At 47.6% G+C, this 22,052-nt stretch overlaps 1 protein-coding gene across 1 annotated transcript; it reads left to right on the top strand.

Moving 5' to 3' along the window:
* The first annotated feature begins 6,838 nt into the window (after positions 1-6,838).
* On the top strand, positions 6,839-12,782 carry LOC112881603. Its single transcript, XM_025946383.1, has 8 exons — positions 6,839-8,137; positions 9,588-9,706; positions 10,007-10,066; positions 10,169-10,735; positions 11,071-11,353; positions 11,420-11,567; positions 12,141-12,231; positions 12,424-12,782. The coding sequence occupies exons 1-8, from the start codon at positions 7,247-7,249 to the stop codon at positions 12,539-12,541; spliced, it is 2,277 nt and encodes a 758-aa protein (XP_025802168.1). The 5' UTR covers positions 6,839-7,246; the 3' UTR covers positions 12,542-12,782.
* The last annotated feature ends 9,270 nt before the right edge of the window (positions 12,783-22,052 follow it).

Here is a 22,052-nt window from a genome sequence, read left to right as displayed (position 1 = left end):
AACTACAAACAACTTTAGTTAATTACTTTTCTTCTGATGAAAGTGGGCCCACATATAGTAGTATACTAGTAGATGTTCGAACCATAAAGGCCTTCATTTGGTTATATATATAAATAAATAAACGCAGCGCCGCTCGTAAAAGATGGGGCAGGCAGAAAAGGATGGATTGAACCCATGTTCATGCATGCATGCATGCTTCTGGATCTTGACTACTAGAACGTCTATGCATGGGTCCGTCCAACGAAAAGACGACCAATTGACAAATCGGTTCGAGCAGTGCTCCTGCCTTGGCCTGCCTAAGACAGTCTACTCCTAGATTCTACTCCCATCTTTTCAAGCAGTGCTTCCAACAGCTCGAAAAGAAAAGGATAGCAGTGCTTCCAAGCTGGAGGTCCAATATATGTACACATGAATTGGTGCCTGGATTAACTAGCCTTCTCCAAACTTGGAAGAAAATGCTCCAGGGACATCACAACTTTACTTCGTTTTTTTTTCCCTTGATGCTCATGCAATTTGATTGCCACTTAAAGCGTAGACACCCCGCCTTCGGGCTCCTTTGACAAATATTTAAACACATCGCTGCGCCTGCGCGTTAAAGTAGGGGCAGGAAAGGATGGATTACTGAAATTTGAAACGATACGTTTAATTTGATGACCTTGACAGGAGAGTTTGTGGGCCCGTCCCGTCGTCCATCGAAAAGACTACGATTTGATCTTTTAAAAATGAAGTTGGTTCGTTCGAGCCGTGCTCTTGCATGGCTATTAGCTGACTGTTGGAAAGTTCAGTCCTGGATTCTGCTCCAATCCGGCCCGTCTTTTCAGCGCTAGTGCTTCCGAGACGGACCTTGCACAGTGCCATACAAAGAACAGAAACGGACTTTTTATTTGCCGGAGGCCGGATCCCGCTGGCCGTTGCGCCCAGAAAAAAGGAGCCATGCGTGCCCGCGGGCACGTCCGTGTGTGGATCTTCGTGTTAGCAATAGCAGGCAGCGCTTGGATTGGATGGAGCTTCGTTCTCGATCTGTCCTTCGGTACGGTGCCCCGGCCCGGCCGTGAGAGCCACTCTGCCCTGTCTAGTGTCTGGCGATCGATTATATCGGTGGCGTTACTCTTGCACGGATCATTATGTACGTGCAAAGAGTAGCTCGATCGCAGAAACAATCGGTAGCTAGCGTAGTAGATTAGTGTTTGATGGAACGTGCAATTCCACGAGGCAAGCAGTATTGTGTAAGAGCTATAATAACATCTTTTTCTTCTATATGTAAGATTTACTTGCGGCTGATCCGATCTGAACTGAACTTATCAAAGGGTGGAAAGTCAATGTTTACTGTGCAAACGTAGACATCACTGTTGTTGGTGCGCCCAATGATGCTACCACGTCACTGGACTGAACCGGTCGTGACTGCTGAGCTGACCAAATAGTGTAGAGAGCACTTGGTACCAGTCAAGCAGAACCAGTACTCCAGAAATCAAGCATCGTAAAGACCGCTGCCTTAGTTACGACTAGTCAGAATCCAGGAGGACTTGATCGAGCTATATGAAATCCACACAAGAATACCAATACTATTTTTTTCCCACCTAGTAGTAAACAAAGGACTGCCTGTGTTTCAACACACTCCGGATCCGTCCTATGAGTGAGAAAAAATGTGACAAAAAATGAGGAGTTGAATGCCTGGATCCGGCGGTAACATACGATCGAGGTCGTCCTGTGCTTGGAGTAGCGCGGCGCATTCTCTTGGAATGCGAGAGCACGGCGGCTGGCCGTGTTCTCCGTTTCTCCGGCACAGCGCACAATGGCAACCTGCATGCGCTAGCTACAACGTACGCACGCGCGCGCACCATCCGCAGTCGACCGTCCCAACTCCCAAGCGCACGCGCGCGCGCGCGCACACGGTGCCGCGCACGCCGTCGGTCTCGGCCGGAGGAGCCAGCGCCGCAGCGCCTGGCCGCCGAGCTGTCCGCGCCGACTCCTTTCCTGGAACCTTCCCAGGCCTGCCCCCCGTCTTCCATCGGCCGGCCCCGCGGGCGGCGTCGCCGCGTCGCCCATCCAGCGGCCGCGCGCGCATCTCGCCATCCACCACAACGCGCCCCGGCCCTGCGGCGCGGCGACACGCCTCCGATCGATGATGCATGCCACGGAGGGTCATGCATGCGTAGACGTGGCGACACGATGAAAGAGCACTCGAGCCCTGGTTCGGCCGAAGCAACCTGACTGCCGGGAGGCACGCGGCGACACGGAGAAGAAGGTGGAGAATTTTGGGTTTCCATGTGCATGCACATCCCAAAAAAAAGAAATAGAATGGACGTTGTGTATATGTGAGGTTGTATGTCAACTCTGTGTCCTATTTTCTTTGTTATGAAACTATAAATAATGATCCCCTTTTTACATCCGCAGGAGTGGCCTCCTAGTCTAGTGAAAAAACGATTCCTCTCCAATCAGATCAGATCAGAGCGCGAAAGCGAACAGAAAGAAAACGGCAAAGACGGGCCACGTGACGAAGCTTCTCTTCCGGTCAAGGCCACACGCTACGTACTGGCCTGCGGTGGATATGTTTCTTTCTGAAAAAGAATAAAATATGTTTCTGGAAGGTAGCATTTGTTCCATTGCTTGTGCACCCCCGTTTTTTCTTCCTTTCTGAACGCACACATACACCAGACTAGACATGTAGGGGATGCACCCAGAACTTCACCCGGCCGCCACGTAGAAACGACGACCCGCGCCGCCCGTGCGCGCGCGTACGTTCGATGTGAATTCGGTGGGCGCGAGCTGGAGGACGGACTACCAATCAAACTGCCACGTCGGTGCCGCTCCTCTGCTGCGAGCAGTTGAGCGAACGAATGAGCGATGAACAACAAGGCTGATCGATGCTGGTCTGGCGGAGCATCGATCGATATCGATGGGTGGCCGTATGCGTGTGACGACGCAGGGGGGCTTTCCGTTCCTTGCTATGATTTGGTAGCGGCAGCAGGCCGGGGCAGTAACGGCGACGGTTTCACTCGCTCGATTAAGCACCGGCACGAACGCACGATCGAATCCGTCGCCTAGTGAAGAGGGCCACCGCACGGTGAGCTGATCAGCGGATCACATCAATTGCTTCTGACCCTACCTTTGGTAGCTCCGCAACCAGATCTAGAATTTATATACGCTAGATGAAAGTTGCTAATTTACTGCTGGAAAAGAATAAAGCTGTTCAAGTATTTATTCTTAGTTTAAAATAGAAACAAAATGATTCACCTAAACAACCACTGATATTCTAACTCCCACAAATTCGGGGTTACGAGTTCCCGTGAATTTACCTAGCCTTAGTAAGAACTATTTAAGCTAGAGCCATGTCAAAAAGACTCAAATTATGAGGTAAGTTTGCGCGGTGAGATTCGATGACTAGTGCTTTTTCCTGCCCCTTTCTTTATTTTATCCAAATTTAGGGCATGGAAGAAAACAGTTGCGCCCTCTTATCGTTCGAGCTAGTGTCAGTTTTGTCTATTTAAAGCATTATATTCTTGAGTTGATGGCAAGCATCCTCGAGTTTCATTCATCTCGTGCCGTTCCATCAGTTTCGTTCTATTTAAAGCACTGTTTGTTGAGTTGATGGCAAGCATCGTTTGTTAAGTACGTGGCTAATGATGGGATCGGCCACATACACCGCTCGCTAGCTACCTTTAGCCTTTAGCTTAGGTTTCTTCTGAAAGGCTCCTACACTTTAATAATCAAACCATAAACATCCATCTGATCTCTATTATTTAGTTACATATATACATACAAATAAAGAAACATGACGGTGCGCGTAAAAGATGGGGCAGGATTCAAACGCCATCATGCCTGTGGATCTTGACTAGAAAGTCCATTACTCATGCATGCGTAGAGTATGGGTCCAAGGAGAAGACAGATCCTCCTAGATTAATTGGCTCTCGAGCAGTGCTCTTGCCTTGCTAATCTAGAAAATTTAGCCCTAGATTCTACTCGCATCCGTGTGTCTTTTCAAGTAGTGCGTCCAAGCTGGAGCTGCTACAGCTCGTCGACTGACTGGTCGAAAAGACCCGCCGCTCGCTAGCTCTGCGCACATACTACACGAGAATGAAGGGGAGCTTTTGCCAGGATCCGGTTGGCCGTTAGGCGAAAAGGCTATGGGGATTTGGGGATTTGCGTTTTCTAGGGCTTGGATCCAGGCACGATTCGTGCTTTGGCGCCTTGGCCTGAATGCCTGATGATGCGACGCCGATGCCCCGTCAGCATGCGCGCGTGTAGCATGCAAGAAGCACTTTCATTTGATTTACCCGGTCTCGGGGTTTGGCGCCGTGCATCTCTACGTATACGTAGTTACGTACTCGTGCTCGTACCTACTACCGTGCACGTGTAGCAGCAGGTAATCGGTAACGTAGAGCTGGTGTTGTTGTGGTATAGGATGAGAGTGCCCATGAGACAACTGCTTTCCGAGGACAGAAGTCACCTACTAGGCAGCAATCGGTCTACCCCTCAAAAAAAAAACAATCGGTCTTCATTTCTCCCACCAAAAGTTGAGCAAGAAATATAGAAAATATTTTACTTTTTATCATAGGTCAAACCCATGTAACTCTGATTAAAATATATCAACATGTACAATACCAAACAAATGTAGTTGTGGATGTTAGTGTATTTTTATAAATTTTGCCAACGCTAGAGAAGTTTTACTCATTACATTTTATTTTGCAGCTGCAGTTGGAGGGAATACTAGTGATTATCAAATGTACACTATGAAATGAGGGAAAAATAAACTCTACTAGCATTAATGGATGTACTCAGGAGGGAGCGTGGTAGGCGCCGCGGAAATAAATTGCATCGCGCCGGAAACTTAACGGATCCACGCAAATCTCCCTTCCGCTCGTCGAATTCCAATTTCAAACACGCGCAACCGGCTTCCGGCTCCAAAATCCAAATCTTCTCGGCTCCAATAGCTATCCATCCACCCCCTGCATTTGGGACAAGCCGGCCAGACTGCATGCGCACACACTACAGTGTACAGTGCATGGTAGCTGGGGCAGGTGCCTGAGAAATTCTACACGTACGGAATGTGTTGGCAGCTCTCTGCGCGTATTCATGCTTGGTAGTTGGAGCAGCCTGCTGCTACGACGACTTGCTGTGTGCTCTCGTCGCTCCAAACGTTTGGAGAAATATGAACCGGGAGATCGATGTACGATGACTAGTAAATGTTTTTTTTCCTTCAAAAAAAGAAGAAGAAGCCTATAGCAGAATCGTGGTCAAAACTTATTCTCGGAATTTTTGGATGATCGGATCAATCTTATGACGTGTCAATGAAGTCGTAAAACATTGTCCTTTAGTTAGGAACTCTGCTGTTCCGGTCTTCTGATGGAGAGAGAAGGAATTGTCAAAGAGAAGCCAGCCAGGACGACATACGGCCCATACGTTGGCATCACTGCTGCTGTTGGGCTCAGTAAGAACAGGTCGTGAGCTTACATGTCCTCCAAAAAAGAGTTGCGAGCTGTGTGACTGCTGAACTAGCTAGCTGACAGGTGCCAACAAGAGACGGTGATAAAAAAAAAAGAAAGCTGCGCGGGGTAGATGTATCATTCCGCGGCACGTACGCATACGTTTTAGGTGAAGGTCCTGACCAGCGAACCGCTCCAGAAATCCAGGAGCGTACGACAGCCGGTGCTCATGCGTTTGGTACGCGGTAGGGTTGATGCTCTTGCAGCAGGAGAGGACTAGTAGTTCTTAGATTCAAGAGTTCTTTCTTTACTCTGTTGTTATATTATGCTAATATAAGCAACAACGTACCTAACACTTGATGATTGTGTAAGCTCTTGAAAATAGAGGAGGATGCGTTGAAAGTCAGAGGAATTATATATCCATGTAGTAACGTGCGTTGGCATCTAAGTTTAACACTTATTTAACGGTTTTTTTGTGAGGTTGAATAAGTACTAGTACTAATTCATCAGGTCTTAATAATGATGGGCGTTTCGACGGTTGATCGGCGCCCCTCGCGTGCTCGACAAGTTGGTCCTTCTGAGTTCTAATCCTGACGCAACGTGGTCGGCGATGACTTGGGAATTCCCCTCACACGGCAGTGGAGCGGAGAGCGCCCTCGTTCTCGGACGTAATTAATTACTGACAGCAGCAGTAACACTCGCGCCACGTCAACGGCTACTTGTTTGGTGCTAATACAATGGCCGGTCACGGTAATTTGCATCATGATCAGGGTACTACTAGCAGCGGCAGATGGACGCGCGCGGGCATGTTCGAGCCCCTGTCCGCGACCTGCCCGAGGGGGGCAGACGTCCCTGCGTGCTTGGAAATGAGAGCTCCCCGCGGTCTAAGGTGCTTTTTGGAAGTTTCAAGATTAAAGATAGAACTGGATTAGACGCGCATTTAAATAGATTCAGATGTATCTATCTTTCTATTTCCATCTAGTTATCTATCCTTTAAAATAAAAATAAATTAGATAAGTATGAAAACGGATTCGGATATCTATTTTTCTATTTTCTTTCTATTTCCATCCCAAACCATGAGCATGAGCACGAGGATTGACTAAAAAAATTTAATCCTTGCTTGGAGTGGACGGGGAAAAAGTAAAATCTGATCTTTAAAAAAAAAGGTAAAGTCTGAAGCCGCCAACGACTTTTGAGACGACTGATGACCAGGTTGGATGCCTCGACACCCGCGACACCTATCATGCTACTCCTAGGCGGCCAGGATAGGCCCTGGCGTACATTCTCCTCGAAAGCGAGAGCACGGCCGCATTCCTGCGCGCCACAGGCAAGCACCGAGGCCACCCACCGACCCGGCATCCTGCCGGGCAACGCCACGGATTCACCGCGCGGTCGCCGAGCCCAGGGCCGCGCTGGCACCCCCGCCACCCACGGTTGCCTTGCCGGCGCGCGCCGCGGCCACGTGGAAATCCTCAAACTCGTCGCCGACCGCGCACCGCGAGGCCGCAACGGCCTTCGGCGCGATGGCCTCCCCTCCCGCGCGCCTTCCTTCCCCGTTGTCTGGCTGTCTGTCTTCCCTCCCCGTCCCCCGCCTAAATTTAGCAGCCGGGAGCCACCGATCCCTCCCACTGGGCTAGCCTTCTCTCTCCTCCGCGAGGATCGCGAGCGGGGGGCGCCCGACCGCGCGAGCAGGGCCGCGGCCCGCCCGGGTATATCTACCACCGCACACGCGTCCGCCAGCGGCCACTGGCCGTCCCTCGGCTCGGCGCCCCTCCGCCTCTCCCTCCTCCCCCCGCCCCATTTCGGCCTCGCAGGCCACGGCCATGGCCTCTTCGGTGGCCGCCATGCCCCACGAGCCCGCGCAGTGGAGGGACCCCTCCCGCCCCACCCCGTCCAGGGGATTCTTCAACATCCTCATCCCGCCGCCGCAGCCCGCGTCCTCCTTCTCCTCCTCCTCCTCCCCGGACGCCTCAGCCGGCGACGGCGCCGCCGCTTCCTCCTCCGTGCCCGGAGCCTCCGCGGGCGAGCCCACGCCCAGGCGCCGGCGCCAGATCCTCGAGCGCTGGGCGGCAGCGGCGGCGGCCGTCACGGCGTCCGCCGCGCCCGCCCCGGCCGACCAGCGCCGCCGCGCCAGGGAGGCCGAGCTCTCCGAGCTGGCGTCCGCCACGCGCCCCGTCGCCGCGCGCGCGGCCGTGTTCCGCGAGCCGTCCCCGGCGCCCTCCGACACCTCCTCGTCCGCCGCCGGCGCGCCCACCGAGCTCCCGCCGTCGGGGCCCCGGGCTTCGTCGCTCATCCAGCGCTGGCGCGAGATCGAGGCCGTCGGCCCCGTCACGCCGCGGCCCGGCTGCGCCGGCGACCCGGCAGCGTCCGACTCCGACACCGGCTCGCCGCGCGGCCGCGTGGGATGCATCGTCAAGAAGCTCAGCGGGGCGTCCTCGCTCCCGGAGGAGGAGCTCGACGACGTGGCCAAGTCCGAGCTCTCGCTCTCGCAGTCCGCGCCGCCGTCGCCCGCATGGATGCGCGGCGGCGCCTCGCAGTTCCCTTCGGCCGCGATCAACGTCCCCCGCCAGCCGCAGCTCGTCGTCCGGACCGTGCGCGGCCGCCGCGCGATGGAGGAGCTCGTCGCCGCCATGGCGCACCGCCGGAGGCGCGAGGTCGCCGCGCTCGCCGAGAGGCACGTCGTCTCCCGCTTCGGGCACAAGGGCAGGATCCAGGTAACCTTTCTTGTCGCATTGTGCGTTTTGGATCAAATTACCGATGTTCATCATGAATTCATGTACTTTGTTATATTTATTTATTAATCATCACTCAGATATTATTGTTCCCTTTCTCGATCGAGAAATCCTTGTTTAAAGCGAGCCAAAAAAGCGTGAGCTGTTGATTTTGACCCCCAAACATGGGGTCGGATGAGAGTTTGGTAGATCGGTTTCTTCCCAACTGGCGCTGCTGATCAATGTCATGTGCGAAGTCCATTATGGTGCTTGGTTTCGCCGGGTTCGTTGACATGTCAGTACAAGCCAAACTGAAATAAATTGAGGGCTATTTTTTGTGAAGGAAAAAAATGACTGTTATATGTGTGTGCTTATTTATTTATCAGTTGTGGCTCTGGTGCAACTGTGTAGAAACTAGAAAGTTCCACCAAAATATTACGAAAATGTTTGAACTATATGGACGTACTTCACTTTCAGAGATGGATCTGATAGTATTTTGCAAAAAAACACAGATGAAAAGCAGCGGTGATGGGTCAGGCTAATTCAGGTTGTGACTCTGCATATCTAGTGGGTGAGATGTCTCGGGCCAATAACATCTCTCATTTGTCTGGTTCTTCTGATTCGTCCACAAACTGAAACGTTATGTCGATGCTGCACGTATGGGGTCAAGAGGCAACATGAGTCATAGCACATGGCTTGACAGGTTCATTGCTAGTGTATCATGTCATGTACCTGTGGCACATAAATATGAGTAATGTCGTGGTGGTTTGTTAAGGGCAAGTACCATGCAAATTTCAACAATCCTTAATGACATTGTCTTTTAGGTTTGGTTTAGTTGTTACTGTACCTTCAATTACATGGAACCCTTTTGGCTATTCTTTACTCCAACTCCAGCGAATAGTGATGTGCATGATCCTGGTACATAGGAAAGCTGAATTGCTGGGGAAACTGATGTGCAGGTTTGTTGGCATGTCAGTAGGGATATGGTGTGTTGCGGAAGTATTGCCATTTTTTGGAAGTGGATCTTTTTCGTGGAAAGCATTGCGCAAGTATTTTGATTGGTTGAGGTCCTGTTGCATACGCTGGGCACAGGCATAACAAAAATAAGTTATTTTTGTGTCAGTGTTCTTTGCTCAAGGACAAAAGTATTCTTTCTTTCCCTCAAAGAAAGAATATTCCTTTCCCTGACCCTGAGGCAAAGATTGGTAAAATCATAGTGCGCCAGTGATGCTGCAATATTCTGATGTAAATGTATTACCGTGATTTGTTATAACCATCATTAATCTGGCTGCAAATCTACAACTGTGTATGTGTAGCCGATTTCTTTTATATACCTGAGAGATACGGGCACTTCTGTTTTATGCTTTAGACTATTTCCCTGAAGTAGTAACTTTAGCATGTTATGCAGCATTCAACTGTACCTGATGCCCATATGCTCTTGCCCATCTTGCAGTCCATGCTCCGTCTGAGGCTATTGCGCCAGCAAGGTACAGTCGAGGATGAAATGTGGACTACACTAAAACCTGTTAGACCGCACCAACCAAAACTTGTGACCGAGAATAATACCTTGAGGTATGTCACCCTATGAAATTAAGTCTCTTTTTTAGGTAGCTAGAGGAAGTTTAGGTTGACATGCAGAAGGTTTCTTCTTTTGTAATGCATTCATGTCTACAACTTGACCTTCCTAGTTTTTTTTTAGATTGTCAACTAAAAGAAAAATGATTTAGTTCTAGTTGTATGATGACAACGAGTAAGCAACTCGTTAACTATCAATTTTCAAAACTTCTTATAAATCATTTTCATATAAGCTTCCATGCCCATAGAGTTTCATAACTTATTATAGCTGATTTTATTTCTTAAATTGATGGGCAGGTATGGTAGCAACGACACAGACTTACAGGAAGCAAACAATTACAATCAACAAACTAATGGGTAAAGAAATGCTTATGTACAGCACGCTATGGTTATTTGAGATATTTGTAGGTTTTTACCTTATTATTCTTTACCTATGCCTAATGTAAATCTTCTTTTCAGCAAGCGCAGGGCTGATGAACAATTTTGTAGTGATAGAATTCCAGCTGAGGAAAAGTCAAATGATGTATCTGTTGAAGGCCTTGTTAATTCTGATGGTTCAGGAAATCTGCAATGTGATGAGCAGAAAAAAACCAAGGGAAACTTTTGTGTTCATAGTCAAAAATATTCTGAAGCACCCAGCTTTGCAAGGTATGGGCATAGTACTGTCGATGATAATCAATATGTGGAAGACATCTCCCCAAGCACCACGAGCACATTGAATGAACTACAAACTCCATCATCTCGAGGAGATAATCTACGTGAAGAAGACAATCAGAGCATAAATGGTTCCTGGGAAGAGAGGGGATTATGGATAAGCAGTCTTGGTTGGCCTGCACCAATAGATACAATGAGTCCGGATAGCTGGCATCAGGATGCAATGGGGGACATTGAGAATCATAATCAGATTCAATTTAATGATCGTCCCTGGATAGACTCCCCAAACTCGTGGAGATCATTATGTATCGTCACACAATCAGACTATCGTGAGTTGTCCCGCAACACTGACATTTGCAATCTTCTTGAAAGGTAATTTGGATTCAGTCCCAGCCTTAACTGTTTTGCATATCGCTTTTGCAAAATCAGATGTACATTACACACCATTCCCACAATGATGGCACTAGTGAGATGCAAGTTAGCCATGCTACTTTTGTTAGTTTGCTATTCATCTCAACATGCCCTTTTAGCTTTAGCATCAGTGGCTTTGTAATCTGCTAAAAAGTTTCTAAAGCACAAACTTCAAAATCATTTCTTGCCATCTTGTTAAACAGGGTTACCATACAGTTCAAACAATTTTGCGTATACAGACTTGTTTTTACTGGCTCAACTGAACCATGCCATGATATCTCTTTCTTGCCCTGCAGCAAAAAGGTCTCAAAGTCTCTTGAAAGTGACTTTAGCAATAGAATGAACCAGCTGTTGCTAACAGTCCTGCACAAACAAAGGCAGCAACGGATGATGGACGATTTTGGAGGATACTATGATGAACGCATGTACTGGAGACAGAATGATGAAATCCAGGATGCTGATAAGGAGACATCTGCACCAAGTTCGTTACCTCCTGTCACACATCTTGGAGCCCATCAACAAGAGAGTTGGCAGCATTCTTCATTTGAAAGTCAACGTCACGATAACCAAAACTTACTTGTAAGTGAGCTGATGTTCAATGTCAGTTGTGGAAAATTCAGATTCTTACTGTATTCTCTGTTTTAGGAAATGGAAGTGAGGGTAAGGGGTGAAATGTCCCAGATTCATCATGAATTATATGAACTGCGGAAGCTGGTGGAAAGTTGTATTGCATCCCAAGTAAAGATGCAGCACTCCATTAAAGAAGATGTGTGCAGTGCACTTCGTGAGGCAGGTGAGTTGCAACACAATGTTTGTAAGTTTGTATTTTGTATAGGGAACGAACAAAACTTTAGTGCTCTACTTAAAGCAACCTATTTTCCGTATAGGAAGTAGGAACTATCCTCAGTCTCCTCAGTGTGAAATGTTACATTTGGCTTTCAAGGCAACACTGTTCTTTTGCTGAGCTGCCAGTGCAAGTGCGCTAGGTTGCCTTAAAAGGCCAGACAGCCGAGGTCTCACGAAAAAAAAAAGGTCCAGCTATGTTTTGGTCCGGGGGGGGGGGGGGGGGGGGTGGGGGGGGAAATACTGGGAAAGAGTTGTCCTGCAGTCTTGTTGCTTAGATCCTCTTGGTCTGGACCAGCTCACTTCTGCATATCTTCAATGCTTTGTGTGGCACCTTTTGGCCGCTTTGCCGAATTAACTGATTCTGTAATGAAGCTTGTAGACTGCCACATGAACTTTGTTTGGTTATCTTTGCTCTGACCCACTGCTCAGTACTACCATCTTAACTGCATTTAATTTGTAATGATTGATGGGCACCTTTATGCTCGCATGCTTCTTTTTTCTGATGCCATTTCTTGAACAGGGTTGATGCCAAGCCAAGCCGACACAATAGCAGCAAAAAGGGGCAGTTGCTACATCTGCCACCAAATACAAGTTGACTCGCTACTTTACAGGTAATGATTTGCAGGGATAGATCATGTACTTCGACTCACTTTAATCAATACTAAGTCATATCTTATTCTTGTTATTAATAGTAACATGTTCACAAGAACCTCACATCTCAGTTCTCATGCATACTTACTGCTATAAAATGTGCACATTGTCATGTGAAAACGCTTCTAACCAAGTTCTTTATGACCCATCAGGTGTGGCCATATGTGCACCTGTTTCAACTGCGCCGATCTGCTGAAATCGAGCGGCAGGAGTTGCCCAATCTGTCAATCTCCTATTGATGATGTTGTTCGGGTGCAGCTGAATTTTTGAGCTTTAGGATTTAGGAAAGAAGAAACAAAAATGAGCCGGCACTCCCAGCTTTAGATGTGGAGTTTGCGAAGCCCTGGTTTTGAGGAGGCTTCTTACTTTTTGTTAACCACCACTAAAAAGTATACGAGCTAGTTCTTGGAGAAATGTAAATATGTTTTTTGCGCAAGAGCGGTTTGCTTGTATTGCCTGGAAAGGAAAAAACGGAACAGATTTCTAATCAAAATGCTGATCCTGTTTCTGATGAATCGCAGACTCTCAGCTCTTGTGTTTATGGCGATAATGTTGTGTTTTTGTTTGCGGATATTACTCGCAATCCTGGTTAGAAAAGGGGGCTCTTGGAAACAACTTTGCTTCTTCATATGTTCGCAGAAAAAAGAAAAAAACTTTGCTTCTTCATAAACGCTGCAGTTGTGTTGTCTGAATCTGTGAGAGCAGGAACACTTAATTATTCAGTTGGTGTACTTGTACCGGGGTTCATTTTTCAGATGTCACTCAAAGCAGTTGCAGCATTCTCTGAGACCTGGCTAGAGCTGGGACTTGGGCCATGCTATTTTTGGGCAGGCTATGGCACGATCTTTTGGCACGATCCGAGCACAACATGGCACGAAAATTTTGGGCGGGCTACGGCATGATCTTTTGGCACGACCCGAGCGTGGCATGGCATGAAAATTTTTACACCGTGCCGGTACGACACGAACACGAGGACCGTACTGTGCCCGGGATCTTAGCATTTTGAGCCGTGCTTGGCCAGCATGATGAAAAATAGCTCGTCAACCTATGTGTGTAGCTAGTTGTTCTAATATCAATCAATTTATTCTACTTTCTAATTAACAATGGTTATTTTTCAATAGAATCATAAAAAAATAATTTTTCATTTTCTATACATAAAAATCTCTTCGGACAAGTACTTAAACGTATGAGCATCCACAACGATAATTGTAAAATATACTGAGGACCGTGCTTAGGCTGGCACAACATTGAGAACGTGTCGGCGTGCCGTGAGCTGTGCTTGGGCCTAACAAAATGATTGTTGTGTTGTTGCGGCACGGCACGGCGTGCCTCACGTACCTATAAGTCTAGATCCGACATAGCACGAGGTACAAGAGGGCCGGGCCGGGCTGGCACGGTCCAGCCCAAGTCCCACCTCTAGACCTGGCCAATAATAACGCTGGACGGAAAACTCGTGGCTCGCTAGCTCGCTCGGCTCGACTCGTTATTGGCTCGGCTCGTTTGAAAATGCTACCGAGCCAAGCTAAAAAGCTCGGTATTTAACGAGCCAGCTCGATCTGGCTCGCGAGCAGCTCGCGAACCAAAACGAGCTAAGGCTAAAGCCAAAAGCAGCCCTATAGGGCTCGGCCCATGTTACTCAGCCGCCGCCTGCCCCTGGCCCCTGGCCTCCCGAGTCCCCCCGATTCCCCCTCCTCCCTCCCGATTTCCTCGCCGTCCGTCTGTCACCCCCTGTCCGCCGGCCTCCCGCCCTCCCCAATCCCGATTCCTCCTCCTTCCTCCCGATTTCCTGTAAACGTCCGTCACTCCACTGGCCGCCGGTCCGACGCCCGCCCTTGCCTGTGTCGTGCACCGCCCCAGCCCCCAGGTCCTCCGCTCCTCCGGCCTTCACTTCCCGACCGGCCAGCCAGGCGGGCTAGCGGCAGCCTGCGCCGCAGCCCCGTCGGCCACCTGCTCCCCACCGGCAGCGCACGGCCGCTGGCCGCGCTCGGCCGCCCGGCCCCCGCCGGCGCGGCACGGACCGCACTGCCGGCCACCCCGAGTCCCCGGCTAGGCGCCGTCCCCTCGGATCCATCGCCTGCAGCTCTCCCTAGCCGGCTAGCCAGCGCCGCGCGCCGCGGCGCTGCCCTCGCCCCCAAACTCCGATCCGCGCCTTCGCCCCCAAAGGCCCCGAGCCCTTGATCCCCGCGGCCATGGCAGTTCGAGCTGGCTCACGAGCTAAACGAGCCAGCTCGAGCTAGCAACGAGCCGAGCCGAGCCAGCTCGTTATCATAACGAGTCAGCTCGAGCTGAGTCGAGCCGGCTCGATATCCAGCCTTAGACAATAACAACTCTGTCACATTTAACCCAACTGTAATTCCTGTTCCTAAAGAAGCTACCACCACGGCTTACACAGTTACACAAGGGCTTGGACTTGCAATGGCAGTGGCTCATAGCTCGTGGCTTCCGCTCCACTGGCCGGCGCACGCACCGGCACTAGTCCATGCGGCTCACCTGGGGCCGGGGGACCTCGGCCATGCGCCCGCGCGTCACCGACGCCGCACGCTGCAACTCCTCCAACCTGGCTCGCCACGCGGCAGTAGAAACTCGGAGCAGCCATGGTCGCCCACCGCGGCGCACCCGGCGCATGGTGTACCACGCGGCAACGTTGCTTCGGATCTGTCGCTGGCACCGCTGCTGATAGGGGTGGGTAGGCTCTCGGCTGGGAGGCGTCTATTGATCGCTTTATGCCAACGGTGGAGATCCAATCGCCCAAAAAATCCCCCGCCGCTTGCCCCCGCCCAAGTGAATGCCGGGCCCCCGCCCGGTTCCTGGCCCACCATTCGTCAAACCGCCGCTTCGTGCACCATGGAATGTCGATGCAGATTTCACGAGGAATGTAAAATTCTGAAAACTTTGCCATCTAGACATAGGATCATGCTAGTTTTTTTCACGGCTACATAATTACACACTCTAGAGAATCTGAATTGGAAAAAGTGGGCCCCTGTCGATTTTTATAAAATTCACTTATCATAGACCAAAGTAGTGTTTGTATCACTGAAATTTTGCGATTCTGATGAAAATGTCTGTGTGGCAAAACCACCCGAATTAATCCAGGTTGTGGCAAAACCACCCGAATTAATCCAGGTTAAGTGCACTAACCATCACCATAGAGGCAATCCAGACTAACACGCACTTAAAACGGAGTAAAACGACGGTCTGTCGGGTAACATCCCGATGCAACCACTGAAATTTCGATCGAAACAATGCATGCATACAACCCACACGAAGGTGAGCCTAGAAATTACAACAATCCATAAATTTTACATTATAGAGTTCAACATGAATTATTCATTACAAATCAAGTTCGAAAATATTCATAGACAAGTAATTTCAGAGTTTAATAGGGCAGCGGAAAAAAAGCGAAAGTTCTAACGACGATACAAGATATCATGATGAAGCCTGTACATGACATCATTCAGTGTTATCACCGTTGGCCGGGGACGTATCCCATTGCACCGACCAACCAGAAGGAAGAGTACACGGCCAAGTCAAACTACCAACCATGTCCTCAAATGTCTCACATGAAAATAAAGCCGGCTGAGTATACTAATACTCAGCAAGGCTTACTCGACTAGTGGTATATAATTAGCCAACTCCTAGAGATGCAAGACTTTTTGGCTAAGAATATTTTTATCAAAAAGCATCTAAGAGTGAGTCCTTACTTTCAAGTTTTAGCATGATTAACCATTCTAAGTACGTAACTATCCAAATCACGTATGGTGGAAATAATTAATTGGGCATCCAACTAGATTAATCATCATCATTGTTACTTTTCTTACTCTTACTCTATATGGTATAAGGGTTAAGCAGTCTCAATAGCCGCGAGAAACGGACAATTCAAATCGAATTTCTTAACCTTGCAAGGGAAACCTAAATACACGTCATGTGGTTACTCACAGAGTTATCCATGCAACTTTTCCCCTTTATTCCTGTTTCATAGATCACGGCCACCGTCCTTTCCCCTTTATTCCCGTTTCATAGATCAGGGCCACCGTCCTCGAGTACAGAGGTCCACGAACCGCGGAACGACGCCGGGCCATAGCTGCTCTTTGCACTTACCATGTGCCCATGGGAATGATGTCAAGACAGTGGGAGGTATGTGAAAGCATCTAGGCCCCTAATTCGAGTTTTGGTAATTAATGACAACGGTTTGTGGACTAACAACTCCTTCTGAGAAAATGAGTATAGGTTGATCCACGGATGAATGAGAGTTATTCGTGAACGTGTAGATTTTTGGAGACGATGAGCAAAACCTTGGGCTCAAGGCAAAGGTATAAAATAGGATCTTTTGAATTTTACCGGTCACAAGGTGTTTAGTGGATGATAAGTGACCGGATTTGTTGGTTAGATAGCCGTACAATCAAGAGGGGTCATGTACTCGTGCTTGACGGGTCTCTAGTGCCATTTTGCTCAAAATGTCTAAGTGCATGCATGAGGGCTAACTACGCTTCGTCGGGCTTTGAAAAAGAACATGTTTGAGATCTGACTGCTCAAGCGCGGACGGTCCGCGCCCTGGGTGCGGACAGTCCGCTACCGTAACAGAAGGTTTAGTGGAAATATCTTGTGGCTGGCGGACGGTCCGCTTCTTGGGCGCGGACGGTCCGCCACTCTAACTCACTTCATTCCAGAAATGGTGTTCTCTGGTCTGTCTAGTGGTCTGGTCTGCGGACGGTCCGCAGCTGGGGCGCGGACGGTCTGCAGGCTCTCTGATAAATTGATCCAGAAACATTGCTGTTTCTACCTGTTCTTCTAGGATGAACTGCGGACGGTCCGCACCTTGGGAGCGGACGGTCCGCTGGCTAATTTCAGTTTTGTTCCAGAGACTGCCATGTCTCTGGTGATGTAGAACTCTTAACTGCGGACGGTCCGCCTATTGTGTGCGGACGGTCCGCCAGGGCTGTAACGGCTAGTTCTGACACGCATTTAATGCTCTCTGACTCTCTGGTTTATAACGGCGGACGGTCCGGTTTTTGAAACCGGACGGTCCGCGATCTCGCAGAAAAGACTGTAACGGCTAGTTTTTGATGGGATATCTATATATACCCAATGCCCGGCCTTTGGGTCTCTCTTGGCTATTTGGACTGCATTCTTGACCCTCTAGTGCTAAGACATCCCCCTCTCTCACACACTTGCTAAGGATTTGCATTTTTGAGAGTGAGAGTACTTCCTAGTGCATTGCATCAAGAGTTTGAGATTTGTGGCACTAGGGAATCTTCAAGCAAGGATCATTGGCTTGTACTCTTGGGAGTTGCCGCTCCCTAGACGGCTTGGAGAAGGTGATTTCGTGGAGCTTCTTGAAGGAGATTGTTGAGAAGCCCCGATTTCGGTTGTGAGAGGTTTTGTACTCACCTTACCGGAGTGGTGAAGAGCAACTCTAGTGAAATCGAGGTGTGGAGCGGTTCCTTATTTCTAGCCGGCTCAAGATCAAGAAGTTCTTGAAAAGAGGAGCGGTTGATTCTTGGAATCCACCTCAACGTGGATTAGGGGTGACCGGCAAGTCATCGACACCACGGGATAAATTTGTGTGTCAAGCTCGGTTATCTTTCTTGCTCACTTTAATTGTTGTTTTATTTTGAGCAATTTACTTTACTAGAGCTTGAATTGTATTTTGTCACCCTAGGTTGCAAACCTTTCTAGAGATAGTAGTAGCATGACATAGGGATTTCTTTTGTTACTAATTAAATTTCTCTAGTGTTGTTGGTTTTAGTTTTAAACCGCCTATTCACCCCCCTCTAGTCGGTGTTCTTGATCCTACAATATGTCCACGCACCGGTTTAATCAGGTACTTAAGCGTACTGATTATCATATTCTCGGCATGTGGTTAGTACGTTCAAAAACTTAACCACCACTACCGCACACTGTGATCTTAGCATTTTCGCTAAATAGACGGAGCCTCAACCATCAGCAGGAATATCGTAATATAGCCCCGTCCGTTGACCTTATGATTCTAACATAGGTAAAACAGGCAACTCCTATATCTCGCGAGTGACAGGAAATCGCTCGACTTTTATCAGAGTCATATTAGCATGGCAATCTAGCGATCAACACAGACTAGTGCTCATATTATAGGTACTAGGATCATGCAATTAGGGTTTCAATCAACTTCTACAAACTTAATGCATAGTACCATATATAAATAAAAGTTGTATAAGTTTAAAAGCAGGGGTTATGCTCCGGGGCTCGCCTTCCTAAGCAAAGCTAGTTTTGGGCTCTTCCCAACTTTGGTTTGGGTCCTCAGCAACTTTAGTTAGATTAACTTGAGCTTCACGTTGCTCACACTTGGACTCTGGCACCAGCTCGTAGGTTCCGTCGGTGAGAGTCGTCGATTCTATATGAATGCATACGTATGAGTGGTTTTAATGGTACAAGATAAATAACTTATTTCTCTATAAAGTTATAATTCAACAAAACTTAAGTTAAGTTGTAAAGCACTTAATTTTCTTTTTCTTAGCCAGTCATTTATCGAGTAGTGTCTAGATTAATTAACTTCATTAAGTAAGTGAGTGGTTTTGTTATTTTATAAACGGTCATTTTTTCAAAAGTAAGCATGGATTAAAACAAAATAACTCGTAGAGATAGTATCTGGTATTGAGATTTTTATGCAGAGCATATTACTTAAGCACAAACTCACTGTAAAATTTCCAGCATTTTTATTCAGCAGATTAATCATGAAAAATACAATAAACAACTACTGCTGGATCAAGATCCATTTATACAGAACAAACCATGCAAAAACTGATGCTCAACATTTTACTGAGTACACCTAAACTTATAGTGAGTCTATTGTAAATTTTTTAGGTTTCAATGTACAAGATACAGGGCATAAAAAATAAGTCAAGATACATCTACAATAATCAAAATTTGTTTGTACAAGTAGTTCAACAAAGTTTATGTATCTAAAATTTTTCCAACATGATAATCTACTCAAAGTTAGTCTTTGGTTAAAATTTTTTATTTTTCTAAGCAACAAAACTAGTTACTTTGATTTAATGTAATTTTTTTTAACTAAAAACATATGAGCAAGTTAGACAGAAGTAAAAAATTCCAAACTTTATCCATATCATTTATGCATCAAGGTTACTCTACTGTAAAAATTTCAATCTTAAAATATCAGTAGAACAGCATGAGCAAATAACTCTAGTAAAATAGTACATCAAATAAGATCCCACAAAAACTACTCGTACATATATGTTCTGGTCTTGAAATTTTTACAGAAGTCTTAACAAGCGGAGAATAGCTTACAATCCAAAAATCATTCACAGTACTGTCCTATATCAAGAGATACATTTATAGGCTATTTAAAACAAAATTAATTTTAGATCAAGTTTTAGTTTGTAATTGTTCATCCATCTGTGCAAAAGTAGTTGGATGCATGAAGAGGGTCAGAACAAATTTTATTTTATATTTTTTTTATTTTTCTATGATTTTAGATATATTTTATAAGTGATAGCCTCTTGGAAGCAAAAGTATTAGAGTTCTCGCAGATAGGTCCCTAGATCTAGCAGAAAGGACCCTAAAAAGAACTTGATGATTGCAATATAGTCTCTGGGCGGGGCTGCCATGGTTGGCGGTCAAATCCCGGCAAGGAAACTAGTCGGCGGCGAGAGGAAAGGGGTGGGGGAGCACGAGGAGGTCGAGGGAATCCTATTGGTGTGATCTGTTGGGGCTGGGGTGGCCGGAGTTGGGCTGCCGGCGGTAAGCAGGAGCTCCGGTGAGGTGCGGACGGTGGGCGGCGGCGGTCCGGTGAGGGAGGACGGCGTGGGGAGGTCGGAGAGTACCAGCAAGTCGAGGGCGACCTATACAGAGCCTTAGTTTCGGCGGAGGAGAAGCGGAAAGTGGGACTCGACGGTGAGGTCGAGTGGCGGCGCTAATGGCGCGGTGGTGGTGGTACTCGGACGCGTGTGAGCAAGGGCTCAGTGCAACCCTTTTATAGGTGCACAGGGAAGCGGAGGTGGAGTTGGACGTGACACAACGGAGGGAGGCGCAGCCGGGACAAGGTCATGGCAAGGGTGCGGCGTCGCCGGCGCGTCGTGGCTCGGCCGTCGGAAATCGACGGCTGCGTGGCGCGCGCATCGGGCATGGGTGGATTCGGGGCGTGGCAAATCGCTGGCAGCAAGCCTAGCCGGTGGCCTATCGCAGCTTGTTGTGGGTCGTGCCTTGGCGCGGCTCGCCGGCGTAGGGATGCCCTGCCGCGTGGCGGTGCTTCTCTGCCGGCCAGGGCATGGCAGGGGAGGGGAGAGGAGAGAGGGAGGGAGTGAAGGGTTGAAATTCAAATTAAATTTTCACAAATTTTAAACAGAAACTTGAAAAACTTTAAACATGAAAGCTGTAGGGAATTTGAAAATCTACAAATTTTGTTTTAGCTAAAAGTTCATTTGAGCCACGGTTTAAAAGTTATTTTAAATTCAAGACTAATAGGATTTGAATTACTAGTCATTTCTTGTGTTAAATTTTGAATTTGCAAATAGTGTTTGAAGTACACTTTGTAAGTTGTAAGTACTAAAAATATGAGTGCGTTTTTATACTACATTTTTCATAAAAGGCTATAAACACAAAAGAAACAAATCTCACATACACACAAACATACACATGCACATACACATTCGTGCACATGCATATGCACACAAATAATTAGATGTATTGTTTCAATAATTCTGGGTTATTATGCATGATGCTATATTTAGATTTTCTAGCTTAGGGCTCTAAACACCTAAACACCTAGGGTGTTACAGTCTGGACCCACCCGTGTTCCGGGACGGGTTAGTTGCGATAGGAATGACACAAAGGAAGTTAGCGTGGATGGTTTAGAAGATGTCAGTATCAATTAAATCGTGCAACCAAGCCGTTGAGCTACCTTGGTGGCCCCGACACCGTGGATTGCCGATGCAGATTTCATGGTGAAATGTAAAATCTTGAGAACTTTGCCATCTAGACATAGGATCATGCTAGATTTTGTTGACAGGTGTAGAACTGCATGTCTCACCCTAGAGAACCTGAATTGAAAAAAGTGGACCCCTGTGGATTTTTATAAAATTCACTTACCATAGGTGCTGCTTTGTATCGCTGAAATCTTGCGATTCCGATGAAGATGTCCTGACCCACCCGTGTCCCGAGATGAGTTCGTTGCGGCAGGAATGGCACATAGAAAGTTAGTTTAGTGGGGACAATTTAGAAGACGTTGGTATCAATTAGATCGTGCAACCAGGGAGTTAAGGTAACTTAGTGGCCCCGACACTGTGGACTGCCGATGCTGATTTCGTGGTGAATGTAAAACTTTGAGAACTTTGCCATTTGAACATGGGATCCTGCTAGTTTTTTTCACGGCTGCAGAATTATAGACCTCACCCTAAAGAAACTGAATTGGAAAAAGTGAGACCCTATGAATTTTTTTAAAATTCACTTATCATAGACAAGAAAGCAGTGTTTGTATCGTTGAAATCTTACAATTGCGACAAAGATATTTGGACCCACCCGTATTCCGAGACGAGTTGGTTGCGGCAGTAATGGCACATAGGAAGTTAGCGTGGACAGTTTAGAAGACGTCACTATCAATTACATCGCGCAACCAAAGCATTAAGGTACCTCAGTGGCCCCGACACCATGGACTGTCGATGCAGATTTTATGACGAATTTAAAATCTTGATAACTTTATCATCTGGACATGTGATCGTACTAGGTATTTTATGATGAATTTAAAATCTTGATAACTTTATCATCTGGACATATGATCATACTAGGTATT

The sequence above is a fragment of the Panicum hallii genome, chromosome 2 (assembly GCF_002211085.1).
Source record: "Panicum hallii strain FIL2 chromosome 2, PHallii_v3.1, whole genome shotgun sequence".
NCBI classification, from domain to species: Eukaryota; Viridiplantae; Streptophyta; class Magnoliopsida; order Poales; family Poaceae; genus Panicum; species Panicum hallii.
The sequence above is the reverse complement of the archived record's forward strand: the minus strand, read 5'-3'. Positions and strand labels throughout refer to the sequence as shown.

Coding starts and splice junctions, on each gene's coding strand:
- LOC112881603 (XM_025946383.1), top strand. CDS start 7,247: ATGGCCTCTTCGGTGGCCGCCATGCCCCACGAGCCCGCGCAGTGGAGG. Junction 10,736..11,070: donor ATTTGCAATCTTCTTGAAAG/GTAATTTGGATT, acceptor CTTGCCCTGCAG/CAAAAAGGTCTCAAAGTCTC. Junction 11,568..12,140: donor CAGTGCACTTCGTGAGGCAG/GTGAGTTGCAAC, acceptor TTTCTTGAACAG/GGTTGATGCCAAGCCAAGCC.